This window comes from Aythya ferina, assembly GCF_964211825.1.
Source record: "Aythya ferina genome assembly, chromosome: 18".
NCBI lineage: Eukaryota > Metazoa > Chordata > Aves > Anseriformes > Anatidae > Aythya > Aythya ferina.
The window spans coordinates 9,517,687-9,535,574 of record NC_140317.1 but is presented as its reverse complement, the minus strand read 5'-3'; the positions used below and the strand labels follow the sequence as shown (position 1 = coordinate 9,535,574).

The window sequence follows — 17,888 nt, the reverse complement described above, 5'->3', positions numbered from 1 at the left end:
CCACCTGCTTCTGCTGCTTGCAGGCTGAGGACCACCGTGCCTGCTTGCCTTGCTCCCCAGGCGAGCCCCTTGCCCTCTGGCCATGGCCCCGTGCGCCTGCCCCTGCTGCTGGGTGCAGCCGAGAGGTGCGAGGACAGAAATTCTTCTCTTGCAGCCTGGACATAGTTCTGGTCGTCCTCACTCCCTGCACCGCAGTGGTTCTGGTTTTGCTCATCGTTGCTTCTGGGGCTTTGGTGGTACTGTCCAGGAAAAGGAAGCAGGGTAAGTGAGGCCCTCATGCCGCGTGCTGTTGTTTTATCTCTTTTGGTTCTCAGTTCCCCATTCCCTCGCTAACTCACCCAATTCCTGACCTCCACCGAGCGACTTCTCTGCTTTGTGAGCAAGGGAAGTTGCGGCAGGGCCAGCAGGGGCCATCACCAGCTGGTGGCTGGGGCCTGGTTTTGTTTGACGAGCTGCTTCAGGTGCTCACCGGGCAGCAGGCCCCCTTCCCATTCCGCACTGAGCTTGGCAGCAGCAGTGCGTTTGTTTTTTTTTTTTATGTTTCTGATCCTCTGGCTTTGCCTGTGTCCAACCACATCTGTGTTTCAGCCTTCTCAGGAGCAGCTGTCGAGATGGACAGGATCCGTGGCACGCCGAACGTGGTAAGGCAAACCCTGCTCCTGTCGGGACTGCTTGCTCCGGGCTGTGCTGGAAGGGGGAAAGGTTGCGCCCCGAGCCCAGCCTCAGGCTGCCGGCTTAGTGTGCTTCAGCCGGGCTCACGTTTGCTCCCTGCAGCTGGGAGGGATGCTGAGGGCTCAGCTGGCCGGCAGCAAGAGCTGAGCAGCGATCCTGTGCCACTGCCACAGAGATACCCTGGGAAGGGGAATTGGGGTCGGGCGGGTGAATTTTCCCTCGGTGCTCCTGCCGCCGTCCCAGCCCCGATGATGGAGAAAGGTGGGACAGGAGAGGTGTCCACCCCTGCAGCTGGGGAGCTGGAGGGAGCTTGGGAGCACCCCCAGAGCGCTCTCGGTGGTGTTTCAGGGAGCAGACGTGCTGCACTACGCAGGTATTAAGTACCCAAATGGTGCAGACGAGAGCCAGCCCTACGGCAACGTGGAGGCTTTGCGCCCCTTGGCAAATGCAGCCACCGACTACACGGAGGTCAAGAGGCCCAGCCAGGTGGGGAACAAGGCAGCAGCAGGGGACACCCGGCCTGGGGCTGTCACCGCTGCGTGGGGGGCTCAGCTGGAGGCTGGGTTGGGGCTGGTTGCAGAGGGACAGGGCTGGGGGACACAAATGTCAGCAGATAACCTGGGTGGCCTCGTGCTCTCTGCACTTGCTCCAAAAGGATGCAAGATGTTCCTGCAGAAGGTGGAGGGTCTTTTGCTTGGGGAAACCTGCAAACGCTGCCTTTTTAATACTTTTTTCCCTTTCTATCCCAGAATCTGGATAAGAATAACGAGCCCACTTATGCCGCGTTGCGCAAATCCCTGCAGGAGGAGCAGATCTATGCCAACATGCTTCCAGCCCGGCAGCGTGCGGCACAGTGAGGGCTCAGGACCCGGCACCACCGCCCTGCATGGGACCTTGGGCATGGGACATGTGTGGGGACACCAGGGCGGATGCTGAGTTGGGCAGGAGATGGCTCCCCAAGGCAGCTGCTGCTCCCACAGGCTCTGGAGCTACCTTGGAGCAGCCTCGGAGAGGACGAGGTTGTGCAAGGGGCGCTGCACGGGGATGAAATCATCCCCCTGCATCTGGAGCCCTCATGCCTGGTATGGAGTGGTGCCGGGATCAGAAAGCAGCCCAAGTGTTTGGGTTGTCCAGACGGACAAAATTTTCCAGGCAAAGGAGCTGGGAGCTGCGGGTGGGCTGCTTGGCTCCGCACCCCTGCTGCCCTGTGCTGACGTTTTGCACCGATGGACCAGAGCTGGCAGCTCCCGAGAGCAGGGCAGGGAGAAATGCTACGTCCACCTGCCCTGTGCCTGCAGGCACTGCCAGCACCTCGGGCATCCCAGGTTAGGGGCGCAGTGTGGTGCCTGGTGTCCTGGACAGCCCCAAACCAGCCTTTGTGTTCGTGTCCGTGCTCCAAAGGACACTGCAGAGGTGTTCCCGTCCCTCTTGAGCAGCTGCTGGGGAGCAGCTCCCCAAAACCCCGCAGCCCCGAGCTCCCTCTCCTCGGCTTCGCTGATTATATATTTCTCGGCACCCTCTAAACGTGCTGTTCTCCGTAAAACATCCCTCCTCTATCAGTAAAAGCAGCCGAGCCTCTGATACCATCCAACGCCGCTTCCAGCTGCGTTTGTGCTACAAATTTGCACCACAGTAAGAGGGACATTTTGCACAGTGTCCCCCCAGAAGCAGAGCTGGCACCTTGCTGGTGCCATCCCCAGCAGCGAGAGAACCCCACGTCCATCAGGGCACGAGCTGCAGCAGCACAGGCTCGCCGACACGCAGCCTTCCTCCTCCCCAGCCCAGCACCGGTGCTGAGCTCCCTCCGAGCTCCTGCCCCTCTCGGGGCTGTCCACCTGCTGGGAAACAGGCTGGGCTTTGGCACCTCGCTGTGCATCAGCCAGGAGCGCTGGCGGACTCTTTTGGGTCGAAATTATTAATGCTGTTAATTGTTATAAAGTGTTGTTTGGGTGTTTTTGTGCTCGTTTTGTTGAAGAAGCCTGGCGCAGCATCGCCGTTCTGCCAGAAGCGGGGGAAGTAAGCGAGGCACCGCCGCAGTGGTTGCTCCCCTTCGGGCAGCCAGAATTATTCCTGGGGTCGGCCGGGAGCTGTCGGCACCCAGAAATGTCCAGGAGCAGCCCTGATGGGGCTGGGAGCATGCAGGGGAAAACAAATCCCCTGCTGCTCCCCGGGTCGTGCCAACAGCCCTGCATTGCCAACGGGAGGATGAAGCAGTTGGATTTTTTGGGTAACTCGGTCCCATAACACTCTGTCTGGGGGTAGCTTCGTGCTTTACCGAAAGAACGAGGCGGCTTTCCTAAATTAGCTCCCTCCCCACGGCGCCAAGGCAGGGATAACCACAGGCTGCGGGGGAGCCGGCGCTGCGGGGCCGAGGAAGCCGCCCACCGAGGCTTTCGTATTTCCCAGCTGGGGAACTCTGCAAGCCTCCTCGGGTGATGCTAAGAGCTGAAAATACCAAGAGTTGTATCTTCTCCAGCCCCAGCAGCGTCGCAGGGCGGCTGCCAGGAGGACAGAAATAACGCCTGGCGGGGACACCGCCGTGATTTCTGCATCCCAGGGGGTGGAAACGGCTGCGAGCGTCCCTGCTCAGCGCCTGGGCGCATCCACCCGACGGTCCCACGCAGGCAGCTTTGCCCAGATTTCCCCCAGGCCATCCCCGCATCCGTGCCAGGGCTTGAATTTGGGAGCTGCAGCCCGTGCGGGGTCCCCCAGATCCCCTAAAATTCACCCAGGTGCAAAGCAGGGGGGGGACTTTGCCAGGCTGGGGGAGCGATCCTGGCTTGTTTTAGGCAGCCAGCCTCCAAACACCACCCAAACGTGACCTCTGGTGGGAGACAACAGCGCGGACAACACCCTCCTTGTACAGGGTCCTGCAGCTCACACGTCTGGCACGAGCCTTGCTCCCCTTGGCACGGCTCAGAGCCCCCGGAGGGTGCCCCCTTCTCTCCTCCTGCACCTGGCGGCGCCCTGGGCAGGGGGAGGCATCCCAGGGGGGCTCACCCTGGCACCAAACAGCTCAAGGGGAAGCCCCTGAGCCCCGCAGGCCATATCAGCAGCCCCCAGAGCCCCCGTCCTTACCCAACCTTCCTGTGGCCGCAGCACTGCCCAGGAAACGTGTGCGGGACCGCAGGGCGCTGCTATCGCTGCTGGCACCGCTTCCCCTTCCCTCTGCTCACCCCTGGGCTGTGCACCCCACCTCGGGGAGCTTCTGCCTCCTACCGCCCCTCTGGGCTCTGCTTCATGCCGGGGTTTGGGTTTTATTTAATTGCACACTTTATTATTATTATTATTATTATTTTTAGTTGTGTTTTTGTGTTGTCTACACCTGGTGGCTGTTGGGTGGCTGTTGGGGACACGTGCTCGGGGCTGGGAGCGGGTGAGGCAGGGAGGAAACGGGAGGGTGGCTGCCTGCCACCGCACAGGGAACGCCCGGCCTCGGTCTGCAGCTTCACCGACACTTTGGGTGCTGTGGTGGGGGTGTGCACACCCCCCTGCACACACACACCTCCCAGCACACAGGCAGGCACATGCATGCATACACACACACCCTGGTGCACTCATATGGAAGCACCCATGCACACTCTTACCCTACTGCGCACAGGCAGGCATGCACAGCCCAGTGCACACCCTCGTGTATACCCTTAAACACACACATGCACTTGTACACACACATGCACAGCCCAGTGTGCACATATGCACAGGTGCGCACACTTGCAGCCCCAGTGCACGCACCCATGCATGCACCCCACTGCACACACACAGTGCACACATGCATGCACAGCCCAGTGTGCATGCATGCATGTGCACACACCCATGCACCCCGCAGTGCACCCCCCCCCAGTGCCCCCATGCACATGCACACACCCATGCACGCACACATTCACACCCATGCATGCACACATACACACCCATGTGCACACTCTGCACACATGCGTGCACCCATGCACACACACAAACCCGTGCATACCCACACCCTTGTGCATGCACACACCCACCCACCCATGCATGCACACACACACACATACCCCTGCACACAAACTCACACACACCCCCATGCATGCACACACTCACATGCACACCCACATGTATGCATGCACACAGACCCATGCATGCACACACACCCCCTCGCACCCACCCACCCATGCACACACACACCCATACCCATGCACACAAACTCACACACACACCCATGCATGCATGCACACACACGTGCACACATCCATGCACACACACACGCATACGTCCATGCACACACCCATGCATGCGCACACGCGCACACACCCATGCGCACACCCACCCATGCACACATCCATGCACACACCCATGCATGCACACACACGCATACATCCATGCACACACCCACGCACACAGCCATGCGTACATCCGTGCACACATCCATGCACCCATGCATGCACCCATACACGCACACACACATGCATGCACACACACACTGCACACACACACTGCACACCCATGCACACCCCCATCCATGCACACCCCCATGCACACACACACACGCACCCCCCATGCCCCCCCCACGCCCCCCCATGCCCATGCGCGCTCCCTCCCCCCTCCCCCCCCGCCATCCCCTCCCCGCCCCTCCCCGCGCGTGCGCGCGCCGCCTCCCGCCCCGCGGTGACGATGGTGGCGAGCGGGCGGGCGCGGAAGCTGGCCCGGCGCTACCGCCTGGCCCTGGCCACGGCCCTCGGCATCCTCCTGCTGCAGGGCCTCGTCCTCTGGAGCTCCGCCGGCCTCGACGAGGAGGGCCCGGCCGAGGTGCGTGGCGGGGGGGGCGGCTGGAGAGGGGCCGGGGGGGCTGCGAGGGGGTTTGGGGCGATCTGGGGGGATCTGGGGGGATTTGGGGCGATTTAGGGGGATTTGGGGTGGGGGGAGTTGGGGTGTGGGGGGGGGACCCCAAAGGTGTTTGCGTGTGGGGATGGGGAAAGGGGGGGGTCGTGGTGCTTGAGGGGGGTGAGTGGGGTCGTTAATTGGGGGGTTAATGGGGAGGTTAGTGGGGGGGGTAATTGGGGGGCTAATGAGGGGGTTAATGAGGTCCCCAGGGGCTCAGGGGGATGTTTGGGGGCTCCCACCGGGCTGCGGAGAGGGGCCGGGGGTCCCTGCAGTTGGAAGGGGTCTTTGCAGCCAAACGCCCCCCAGTGCATGGGGAAACTGAGGCAGGGCTGGAGGCACTCGGCCGGGGTCACCGGGGGCAGGAGCTGGGGGCTGTGGGGTTGGGGGGCACCTTGCTTCCACCCCCGACACAGCTCCTGGCTGCTGGGCCGCCGATTTCACCGTGTTGGCCGCCAATTTCGCTGTGCTGGCCACCAATTTTGCCGTGTTGGCCACCAAACTCCCCACATCGGCCACCAGTTTCGGGATGTTTGCTCCTCGTGGGCTCCTCGTGCCCTCAGCTGCCTCCCATCTCCCCCAGAGCAGCCTTTGCTGTGAAGGTGCTGTGAGGCTGAGGGCAGCCAGGTTGGCCTGATGGCCCCATCGCCTTTATTTTGTGACCTTGGCCAGGGCGCTTCACCGGTCCCAGCCTCCCTTCCCTCTCTGCACCGTCCCCCCCTCCTTGGGAAGGCACCCCGGGGTGCTGCTGTGCTCTGGGCTGCCTCCTGCCCTTCCTCCTGCCCCACACATCCTCCGGGGTTTGGCTCTTGGAGCATCCTCGCCTGGTTTCCCCGCGTCTCTCCCCAATACTGGGCACCGACACGTTTGGCCGTGGCTCTGGACTCAGGACGGTTGGCCACCAGCAGGCTCACGGCTCTGGGGCCTGGGGAAGGAGCAGGCAAGAAGCTTCCTGAGCTGCTCCAGCAGCACAAAGCTGGGAAATGTCCAGTTAGCCTCGGCTCCATAGCCAGCAAAGCTCCTCGTGTCCCTGCCCTTCTCCAGTTCCTCATCTTGGCCAGACCCGCAGGAGCCGCCGCCGCTCCCCGGGGACGTTTCTGGTGAGGATGAACGCAGGCGAGCTCTCCCAGGAGACCCCGACCTTGCAGCCTCGGATGGCTTTGGGGAAATTTGGGATCCCCGAATAGCAATTTGGGGCGTGAACGGCTCCCTCCCTCTGACGGGCACTGCCCCTTCCTGGAGGGAGCAGGCAGGGCTGTCCCCAGCCAGCTCTGGGTGCCACCAGGGGTCTGGCAGCAGGGTCCCGACCTCAGCAGGGCTGTGCAAGAGGCTGAAGCCCCTCGGAGTCCTCGGGTGAGCCACATCTCCTGGAGGACGGGCTGGGGACATCCCTGTGCTGCTGCTGGCTGCCGGGACGAGCGGCTCCCTTCCTCCACACCCAGCAGGATCCGTCCCCGCTGCCTCCCTGCTCCGAGCTGGCCAGAGGCTGTGTGAGGATTCGTTTGGCTTCGGGCTTTGCCCTTCACTGGAGCAGGTTATCAAATCATCTCACACCAGCAGCACCGAGCCCTCTGTGCCCTGCTAGGGCTGTGGCTGCCTCACAGCCCCCAGCCGGAGGAGGACACGTGTCCTGGGTGGCTCCTGACCTTGGCCTCGGAGTCTGCACGGCATCCCTGCATCCGCCTGCCCGGCTCCTCGTCTGGAGGCACCCGTGCTCGGGTTTGGTGCCGGTTCCAGGCCCTGGAGGCTCCCTGCGCTCACCACACGGATGTTTCGTGGCGTCCAGACCAGCAGAAGTCGGATCAGTTCCTCGTGGATGGCTCCGGAGTGGCACGCGAGCAGCTGGAGCTGGCTCCTTGGGCACAGACTGCAGAACGTCCCCATGGGCCCAGCCACCTCCTCCTTCTCCCCCTTCGCCTCCCGTCTTCCTCCACGCACCTCTCTGGGGCTGTGTGTTGCTGTCAACCATGCACAGCAGCCTCTGGAGAGGCTTCCTCTGAAACGTCGGTGCTTGCAGCTCCCCTGAGATGCCTTCTTGTTTGTTTTTTTCCCCGAAAAACTTGTTTTGAGGGGCTGTGATTGAGTCCGTTTCAGCGGTGAGGTTTAAGGAGCTGCTGCTGCTGAACTGACGGCAGCTGAGGGCAGGTTCCCCCGGTGGCTTTGGGAAGTTTTGGCGTCTGTTTGGCCTGACGGGAGCAGGTATTTGGCAGACACCCACGTCAGCCAGGCCCAGGCAGAACCCTGCAGGACACCGGGCGGTGATAACTCCCCTCCCCACAAGGGTCCCCGCTCCCTCCCCACCAATACTTTTATCTTCCAATTTGCGTTTGGCATCGGGAGGAGGCAGAGGGGATGCAGGATGGGGGAAGCGACCTCTGGCAGGCAGCTGGAAGCGTTTTGGGAGGAGGGACAGGCAGCTGCGGGCCCTCCTGGGAGCCCTGCCAGAAGCCCTGCACTCCAGCCATAAATGCAGCAGCGCGACGTGGCCAGGGCTGCTCCCTGCCTGCACGGGGCGGTAATTAGAAGCCACGGAGCTCGTTAACTAGCAGCTTTGGGAAGGCTGGTGCTGGTTGGGAGGGTTTTCCTGCTGGGGACGGCAGCTGGGCTCCTTCTGGGGCACCGCAGGGCTGCAGCCGCGCGTGGGCATCGCGCAGGGGCTGTGTTTGGGGTCGGGCACTCGGCGGGTGCTGGCAGGGCAGGAGGCTCTCCCTGCAGGGATGGGGGGAGTTTGGGGAAGAGCCTTGCTCTTTGCTTCTTGGTCACCTCCTGCCTCTCTGCTCCTACGGAGAAAACAGGTCGGTAACTGCACAGAAGGTCTGATCCCAGTGCCTTGGGGTTCAGGCGGCTGCGTGGCCCCTTTTTGGGTACCTGAGGGTTACAGCAGGCTGCTTTGCCCTGGCACAGGTAGCTGAGGGACCCTGGGTTGGCTCTGCCTTCACCTGCAGGCCTGGCCAGGTGCTTTCAGCTCCCCGCTCTCCCCAAGGCTAGCTCATCTCTGCTAATCAGCCGGCCTGGCGGAGGTAACGAAGCGTAATTAACTGCTCCCTTTACACACAAACTTGGCTCCGTGGGAGGGTTCCTTGAAGGGATTTGCTGGCGATTGCAGCACCCGCTCCAGCCCAGTGCTGGGAGCCAGGGCGTGGGGAAGGCAGCGCGGGCAGGACCTCGTCTGACACAGCTCCGGCACCGTTAGCCCCAGGGGCTGCGTGCTGCCCTGCTGGGACCCCTTCGAAGTTGGACTTTTGGGCTTGGAGAAGTTGGACTTTAAGTTTGGGCGAGGAGCTGGTCCGTTTGCCACCTGGTAAAGCAACTAGCAGCAGTTGGAGGAGCCCTGTGCTTACCCCCTCTTTTTGGGGATGTCCCTGCTCGTGCGGGACCCTGGAGGATGGCAGGAAGGCAGAGAGCTGGTGCCGACACGACTGACCTCATCCGTGTAGCCTCACGGAGATTTATGTCCTGGTTTTGTGTCCCGGGTGCTGTGACCACGGGGTCTGCAGGCTGGGGTCTCCCTTGCTGGCAGGTAGGGGTCTGGGTGCTGTGCCCATCGGGGGGCAAAGGAGCACGCAGGGAGGTGCTGTGGGGTCGTAGCCTGGGGGTTGGGGTGATGGAAGAGGGACGTCACGGCCTCCTTTGCTTCTCCTCTGGGCTCAGCGCTGACCTTCTGCCCTGGGGAGAGGGCTGCAGCGAGGGGTGCCTGTCCCTGCCTTCCTCGTGGTGACAGCAGCCTGGCAGAGAAGGGTGTCACCAGGCTCCGTGGGGACACAGGCACGGGGAGCTGGGAACGAGGACGCTCTGAGCGCACTGTGAGGGGTTGGAGTTAACGCCTTGTCCTCTCTGCATCCCCCCGGAACAGGAGCGGCAGAAGAAAGCCAGGCTGCCCGAGAACAGCGATGGCTCCAAGGACTCGGACAGCTCTGCCGGGCGCCGCGGCAGCGCCGGGAGGAAGCACGGGAGGTGGCGGGGACGGCCGGACAGCCCCGGGGTGCCGGTGTCCAAGGTGGTGAGAGCCGTGACGGCGAGGCACAAAGCAGGAAGGAGGCTGCCGGCCGCGCCGGATGCCTCCAGCCGAAGGAACCTGACGGAGGCTCGCGGGGACGCCCAGCTGGCCGTCCTCCAGCAGGGCGACACGGGCAGCGTGGAGGGGGCTCCGCAGCCCACCGAGAACAGCTTCACCCCCAAGTGCGAGATCACGGGGAAAGACGCCCTCTCGGCGCTGGCCCGGGCCAGCAGCAAGCAGTGCCAACAGGAGATCGCCAACGTGGTGTGTCTGCACCGCGCCGGCAACCTCATGCCCCTGTCCGTGCCTCGCCACTGCCAGCTCTCGGGTGAGTCCTAATCAGGGGCCCTGGGTGCCTCCGGGCATGGGGAATGTCCCTGTGGGGCATGTGGGCCAGCTGCTTTGTGTGACCGCCCGTCCCACCTGGCAAAAAGCTGCCTCAATCTGTCACCGATTCCCAGATTACCGCTGCCTGTGTAATCCTATCAAAGCTGTGCCAGCCTCCCTAAGCTGGGCTGCTCGTCCTGGCCAGCAGCGGCTGCAGGGCTCGGAGCTGGGCACGGCTGCATTTTCTGTTCTGAGAGACCAGAGGGGGCACCCCCACTTCCCAACACGTCCTGCCACGTGTGCCCTGCGGCGTTACGGGGTTTTTCCTACGGCGTGCTGCTCCCTGTGATCCCCTGCCCCGCTCGGATCTCCCTGCTGTGGCAGGGTAGCAATGTGCCCCGTGCCAGTGAATGACTGACTGCGATCCCTCTCCTCTCGTCCCCTCGCAGGGAAGGTCAGCCCCGTGATCCAGTGGGACGAGAGCCGGCTGCAGCAGCTGCCCCCCAGCAAACCCGTGCGCATCGCCTACATGCTGGTGGTGCACGGCAGGGCCATTCGCCAGCTGAAGCGGCTCATCAAGGCAGTGTACCACCAGCAGCACTTCTTCTACATCCACGTGGACAAGGTGCGTGGCAGGGGGCAAGGCAGGAGGGGAGGGGAGGGGGTGTGCTGGCAGTGTCCGGGTCCGTCACCCGAGCAGCCCATAATAGGTCCGGATGGGGGGTAAACGGAGGTGCAGCATCTCCTGTGCTGGGGAGGTGGCTGGGTGAGGTTTGAGGTTTGTCCTCGCTGCCTGTGGAGCTGCCTTAGCTCTCTGCATCCCCAGAAAAGGGTAGGTAGGACCCCAGTCAAGTTCAAGAGGCGTTAGGACAACGCTCTCAGACACACAGTTACATTTTAATGGAGGATTCAATGACCCTCGTAGGTCCCTCCCAGCTCAGGATGTTTTATGATTCTGTGATGTGTTCACCCTGCCCAGAGCAGGGGGAGCTCAGCCCTTGGGGCTGCAGGGGGCAGGAGGTCTCTGCTCACCTTCCCCCAGTGCTGCTTCCTTTCACAACATCCCAGGGAGAGTTGTGGATTTGCCTGCTGGAAGGAAAAGATGATCTGGGTCAGGCAATCAGCTCCGTCCTGGCTGTCCACCTTTTTTTTCTCAGCAGAAAATGAAAGGAGCTGGCTGCTGTGCCCTGGGCAGGCAGCAGTAGGTCATAGGATTACTGCTGCATGGAGCTGCTCGGGGGGGACTTCAGAGGCAGGCTGGGCTGTCTGGCTGGTTGGGAGCACAGCAAGAAGGGACACAGCAGCACAGAGGGGTGGCTGAGCCCTTCCTGCACTGTATAGGGTCTGGCTGCCCTTCCCTGAGGCTCGTGAGCATCCCCTGACAGCAGCACCCTGAAGTTTAGCCATGCCGTGAGCTGGGGCACCACAGGGCTGCAGGATCCAGTTCAGATGCTGCTCAGGGCAGCAAGGCACGGACAGGACGAGGAAGGGGGGGTCCCTGGCAGGACGAGCACCTGCTGACCGTGAGCTTTGTTCCTCCACAGCGCTCCAACTACCTCCATCGCGAGGCGGTGGAGCTGGCCCGGCACTACCCCAACATCCGCGTGACGCCCTGGCGCATGGTGACCATCTGGGGAGGTGCCAGCCTGCTGAAGATGTACCTGCGCAGCATGAAGGACCTGCTGGAGCTCTCTGAGTGGCCCTGGGACTTCTTCATCAACCTGAGCGCCACCGATTACCCCACAAGGTGGGTGCCTCGCTGGGTTGGGGGAGGACAGTGGGAGGGTTTGGGCTGTGTGGCTCCCCAGCAGGCGCTGGGATTAACGCTGCTGGGAGGAGCAGGGAGTGTGGGAGGGTGAGGTTGGAGATGGCAGCCACGTGCTGGTGCCCCAGGGCAAGGCTGGGTCCGTCTCTGCCCAGGAGCTCGGCCCATACCTCACAGGCTGTATTTTCCTCTTGTCGGGGTGTTGCAGGGGAATGCAACACGAACGCGTGTGTATCTGGGTGCGCATCAGGGCTGCGCACCCTCAGCAGGCGCCAGACAGCAGAGGGACCAGGGCTGTGCCTTCCCACGAAGGGATAAGGGTCTGAGTCAGCGCCTGCCAAGCAGCTGGAGGCTCCCGGTGTCTGGTGGCTCTTGCAGCATCAATGTTTACTGGGTTGCTTTATCCCAGCGGCCATTCACGCTTCCTAATTTGCATCGCAGGACCAACGAGGAGCTGGTGATGTTCCTGTCCAAATACCGAGATAAGAACTTCCTGAAGTCTCATGGCCGAGACAACGCCAGGTAACCAGCTAGGGGCAGAGCTGAGCTGGAGGAACAGAAAAGGGAGGATTTGGGGCGAAAAACAGAAACAGGAGGCTGGGGGGCTGCTCTGGCTGTGGCTACCAGAGCTGGCGCAGGGCTGCTGTGTGGCCAGCTGTGCCACCCTGTGTCCCTAGCCCCTCACCCTCGTCTCCGTGCCCAGGTTTATCAAGAAGCAGGGCCTGGACCGCCTGTTCCACGAGTGCGACTCCCACATGTGGCGGCTGGGCGAGCGCCACATCCCCGAGGGCATCGTGGTGGATGGGGGCTCCGACTGGTTCTCGCTGACACGCAGCTTCGTGGAGTACGTGGTGTATGCAGACGACCAGCTGGTGTCCCAGCTGCGGCAGTTCTACACCTACACGCTGCTGCCAGCCGAGGTGGGTGCCTGCAGGACACGGGCAGCCAGGTTTGGGGCCAGCATTGCTGCAAGGGCTCCCGTGTTCTTGATTCAGCCTTATTCCTTCTCCCCAAGAAGGAGGCGAACAAAGCGATGCTGGCTTTGGTAGGATTTTGGTAGGATTTTCTTCTCCTTGTCCTTAACATCCCTGCCCTAAGCAGCTGTGAAGGGCATTGCTGGCTCTGCTCTGGCAGCTTTGTGCCTCCTTTGCCCAGGTCTGGGTGTGAAAGAGTGGGAGGGGAGCAGACAAAGCTAGATAAAGACTGATGCGTGTGTATAACCTCATCTCTTACGGGTTGCCCTGTGCCAGAATCAGGACAGGTTTCTGTGTCCAGGAGCTCTCTGGGCCTGTTGTGTTCCTCTGAGCGTGGGGTACGGGGGCTCCATTTAACCTCCCACCTCCATGGGTCTCCTGTCCCTTCTCTGCCTCACGCAGTCCTTCTTCCACACGGTCCTGGAGAACAGCCACGCCTGCGAGACGCTGGTGGATAACAACCTGCGGGTGACCAACTGGAACCGTAAGCTGGGCTGTAAGTGCCAATATAAACACATAGTCGACTGGTGCGGGTGCTCCCCAAATGACTTCAAACCCCAGGACTTCCTCCGGCTACAGGTGAAAAAGATCCTCCTTCTTCCTCCTGCTCTCTCCCCTCTTCCCTGTCTCTGTCCCCAATCCTTCTCTCTCAGCTGCCCCGCGGGCGCACCCCTGGGTGCTGTCCCACTGCTCCCCACATCTGCACGAGCCTCACCCCAGCCTGGCAAGGGCCGGGAGCAGGACTGGCTCTCCATGTGGAGTGGGGCTTTGTGCAGACGTGTCTGTAAAGGCTTCAGAAGCAGCCAGGCTTCTGCTTGCAGTGCTGCTCCTTTTCCCAGGCTTTCTCCTTTTCCTCCTCTTTCCCTGCAGATTTAATACTTGGGGCAAATGCCTGCTCAGTAAAAACACTTTAGAGTGCTGTCCTCTTTGGCAGGACGAAGTATCCTGTGATGAACTGCCTGCCGTGCTCTCAGCGAGCTGAGATGTGGGCTGAACAAGGGAGGTCTGGGGGAGGTGCAGCCCTTGAAAGTGAAGTTAAAGGGGAGGCAGAGGGAGAGATGAGAACCCATCCACGTAACCACTAACTGTACCGTTTGCTCCCACTGATCCTGCCTCAGAGGATCCCACGCAGAGGCTGTTTGTGCTTTGCTGCTCCTTACCCTGCCCCGTCAGAGGGGGCAGGATGGCTCCCAGCATGTTTCCTCCTGGCTGCCCCGCTGAGGCAGGAGGGCAGAGCGGGTGCCACCACCGCCGCTGACATTGCCTCTGCTCTTCCAGCAACTCTCCAGACCCACCTTCTTCGCCCGCAAGTTCGAGTCGACGGTGAATCAGGAGGTGCTGGAGATCCTGGACACCCACCTCTACGGCAGCTACCCCCCCAACACGCCGGCCCTGAAGGCCTACTGGGAGAACGTCTACGACCGCGTCGACGGCCTCAGCGGCCTCAGCGATGTCACCCTCACCTTCTACACCGCCTTCTCCCGGCTGGGGCTCCGCAAAGCCGCCTCCGTGCTGGCCCCGAAGGAGAAGCTGTGCAGGTGGGGCACGTGCTGCAGCCCGGCCCAGGCTCCAAGCGGTGGCTGCTGCTGCCGGGAGGACGCCGATGCTCACACGTGTTGCCTCTCTGGTTCTTTTTCTCCAGGTTTGAGCCCCGTGGCTTCCCGTCCAGCGTGCACTTGTATTTCTACGACGACCGCTTCCAGGGGTACCTGGTGATGCAGGAGGTGCAGAACACGGCCACGGGGCAGGCAGAGGCCTTGGAGGTGTGGATGATGCCCCAAGGAGCTCTGAAGCTGGCGGGTCACGGAGGGCAGGCAAACCGGCTACAAAACCTTGAGGTAAGTGGGAGAAGCATCCTTCACAGCACCTGTTTTTCTCCCCAGTTTTTCCATGCTGTGCTGCCCTTCCTTTTCTCCCCAGCCTGCGTGCTGAGGGGGGCAGAGAGTGCTAATGTCCGGGCTGAGAGTGGATTTTTGTCAAGGAATTCTGCTTGAGTTTGGAGCTAATCCTTCGGGAAAGGCCTGAAGGGATCTTTTGGGGGGAGGTGAGGCTGCTGGTGCTGGCATCTCTGGCTGCAGGAGGCATCACTTGCAGCTGGCTTGGCCCTGACGTGGTGCAGGCAGGCAGGGGAGCAGCGCAGGCTGGGTGTGCGTTGCTTTGGGCTTCAAAGCTTGTGCCCTTCCCACTTTAAGGTGGTGAAGCACAAAACCTGAGCTGGTCGTGTCAGCCTACCCAGTGTCCCACCACCTCGTGCCTCGTCCCTGCAGGTGGGCACGGAGTGGGACCCGAAGGAAAGGCTCTTCCGCAATTTTGGAGGCTTGATGGGGCCTTTCGACGAGCCGGTGGCCATGCAGAAGTGGGCGCGGGGCCCCAACCTGACAGCCACGGTGGTGTGGATCGACCCCACGTACGTCATCGCCACCTCCTACGACATCACGGTGGACGCAGAGACGGAGTTCACCCAGTACAAGCCCCCCCTCAACCGCCCCCTGCGCCCCGGCGTCTGGACCATCCGCCTCCTGCAGTTCTGGGAGCCCCTGGGGGAGAACCAGTTCTTGGTGGTGCCCCAGACCTTCAACCGCAAGCAGCCGCTCAGGAAAGGTGAGGGTGCTCTGGAGATTGGGGCTGGGGTCTTTCTGTGGGGAAAAAATGGTGAAAAGCATTGTTTAGTGTGTTCCATGCCAATGTTTAAGGCTGTAGATCTTAAGGAAAAACCATGCCTGGCTCTTGCGCAGGGAGATTGGACCAGGTGACCTCCAGAGGTCCCTTCCAGCCTCAACCACTCTGATTCTGTGATTTTTATTTATTTTTTTCCCCCGGTTCTGGCCTCTCTGGCTTGCAAGGCAGGCGCCACCCCCCTGGTGGTGTCCCCATGTCCCTGTGAGCTCTCAAACGAGGCCGCTAGGTGGCTGTGGGCCCGTTTGCAGGCAAGCCGGGTCCACCCCAGCTGCATCCCCGTTCCTTGGCATGGGGGGGACGGGGCTGCAAGGGGTTGGGGTGCTGGGGGCGGTAGGGAAGAGCCGGCTGCCGGGACATAACCACACTGCTGATCTCTTTCTCCCCGTCCCATCCAGACGACAGCAACTGGCTGCACGGCGGGCCCCCCCGCAACGAGTACATGGAGCAGAGCTTCCAGGGTCTGGGGGGGATCCTCAACCTGCCACGCTCCGAGGAGGCAGAGGCGGCGGCGGCGGGGAAGGCGCAGCTGACGGGCCGGGCACTGGACGAGTGGGCAGACAGCGCCATCAGCACCTTCTGGGCCGTGGCAGACGTCTGCGTGGGCAGCTCCTCGTCCTGCTCCTCCCTGGAGACCTGCAGCAAAACCTCCTGGAGCTCACTGTCCCCGGACCCCAAATCAGAACTGGGGCCCGTCAAACCTGACGGGAGGCTGAGGTAGCAGGAGCAGCCGGCGGGGGCGGCGGCGTTGGGAGCGAGGAGCATCCTCCGTCACCGGCGTGGGGCGTCTCCGGACTGCGTCACCCCGTGCCATTCACACCGTAGTTACTCGAGGAAAAGAGTATGGGAAGCGGCGGGCCAGGGAAATCCTCCTGTGGGGTTTTTAGGTGGAGAGGGAGGTGTGAGGTGCCTTGCCCGCCTCCCCCAGGAACGGGCACTTGCTGGCCAGGCAAGAGGGTGCCAGGGCGCCCGTCACCGCAGGGTGCGGGTGGTGCTGGCGGCTGGAGGAGCTGCGTGCTCGTTTCTTTGGTGCCTCGGGAAGGGATGAGACGGGCTGGGAAGGGAGGCTGGCAGGGGGGTGGGCTCCGGACCAACTCAGCACCCTGTCCTCGCTGCCCGGCCCCAGGTGGATCTGTGCAGGACCAGGCCCTGTGCTGCAGGCTGCCCCCGGGAGGGCTGCCTGGGGGCTCCAGGGACAGGGCACGCAGGGAGAATCGGAAGCAGAATGGGTCGAAACCTGCCATGTGCATGGAGCTGCTGCTGGCCCAGGGCTTGCATCTCATCCCCTCGACCCCAGCCCTTTAGTTTGTATTTTTATAAATATATATAGAGAAATATATACGATGCAAAGTGCAATAGAGACGAGACCCCGCGTTGGCCGGGCGGTCCTTGTGTCTCCATCTCCCCTGAGACTGTAACATACCTTGTTCTCTTGGGTGTCCTGGTGGTACAGGACAGGGTGCTGGGTTGTTTACATTTTTTTTTAATTATTGTTACCATTGTTATTATTATTGTTTTGCTGTTTCCCCATTTCCTGCTGGGGGCTGATGGGGAACCACATCCTGCTGCCCCAGGGCTGCGGGGCACTGCCTGCCCTCCAAGGCAGCAGCCTGACTGTGCCAAATGTTTGATGGTGTTTGCTGCGTGGTGGCCCTGGCTGGGCGAGCAGTTTAAGCCCAGTAAGCTGCTGGGGATGCTGCAGCCTCTGTCTCTGCTTCAGCTCAGGCTCTGGGCACCAGGCTGCTCACGTCCCCTGCCAAAACGCGATGCACGTGGCTGATGTCCTGGTGCAGATGAGACGGCAGCTGTCCTGTGCCATGGCCCAGCCTTCTCCTTTCTCCCTGGTCAGCAGAAGCTCTCAGGATCTGCTGTGCTTCCCTGGCTATAAAGCAAAGAAGCGAGACGAGGTCCGGCTGGCTCCATCTGCTCTCTGCCGTCTGCTTGCTTCCCCAAGGGACCAGAAGCTGCCTCCTCGGGGGCGAGGGAGCTGCAGAGCCCCCTGCTTCCCATCCACCTCCCAGCTCGGGGCCTGCCTGCGGCGTTCCTCTCCCAAAGACCAGTGCTGCATGGAGGGAAGGCTGTGGTTGGTTTTCTACCCTGGGAAGATGCTCGGCGGGCTTGTTGGACTGCAACGGAGCTTGTGTACGACCTGGGACCAAGACACTGCCCCTGCAGCTGGGCTGGGGCAGGGGAACCACTGCGGAGCGGGGCGCTGGAGCTCGTCCACTCCATCCTCTGCTTGTACATCAGCCACAGCATCTCCAGAGACTTTTGTGCCACCTTCCTGCGGGGCTGCACTCAGGCTGCCTGTGGGGTCACCTCGCCGCCTCCTTGCCCTTGAGGACTGAGGACAGGGGTGCTGTGCGAGGGGAGCTGCAGGGGGACGGGACTGGGGGCAGCGAGGGGAGGCGATGCTTGGCTTGGGGCCACCAGTGCTGTGTGGGGCTGGCTGTCAGCACTCTGTGGGGCTGTCAGTGCTGTGTGGGGCTGTCTGACAGTGCTGTGTGGGGCTGTCAGCACTCTGTAGGGCCACCAGCCCTGTGTGGGGATGGCTGCGCTGTGCCCCTCGCCCCAAATATAACGATCTCCTGTACTGTGGCGTGCTGTGCTGGGCTACTGGGGTGCTGGA

The 17,888-nt window shown here is 62.0% G+C and overlaps 2 protein-coding genes across 4 annotated transcripts in view; both read left to right on the top strand.

The window, feature by feature from the left end:
- Nucleotides 1–2,610, top strand: part of LOC311420926 (CMRF35-like molecule 2) — a 28,514-nt gene extending 25,904 nt beyond the window's left edge. For 2 of the 3 annotated variants that reach the window (XM_084492337.1, XM_084492338.1), the window contains 4 exons: nt 155–261; nt 589–641; nt 1,021–1,158; nt 1,422–2,610. In XM_084492337.1, the coding sequence (XP_084348463.1) occupies nt 155–261; nt 589–641; nt 1,021–1,158; nt 1,422–1,529 (406 nt within the window). In that variant the 3' untranslated portion in view covers nt 1,530–2,610. The remainder of the gene's footprint in view (nt 1–154; nt 262–588; nt 642–1,020; nt 1,159–1,421) is intronic. The other variant, XM_084492339.1, reaches the window with a different exon arrangement.
- Nucleotides 2,611–5,308: 2,698 nt separating this feature from the next.
- XYLT2 (xylosyltransferase 2) lies at nt 5,309–17,852 on the top strand. Its single transcript, XM_084491797.1, has 11 exons — nt 5,309–5,448; nt 9,374–9,845; nt 10,294–10,469; nt 11,389–11,591; nt 12,051–12,131; nt 12,313–12,529; nt 12,986–13,162; nt 13,862–14,121; nt 14,226–14,421; nt 14,851–15,184; nt 15,658–17,852. Exons 1-11 carry the CDS (start codon nt 5,314–5,316, stop codon nt 15,978–15,980), a joined length of 2,574 nt encoding a protein of 857 aa, XP_084347923.1. The 5' UTR covers nt 5,309–5,313; the 3' UTR covers nt 15,981–17,852.
- The last annotated feature ends 36 nt before the right edge of the window (nt 17,853–17,888 follow it).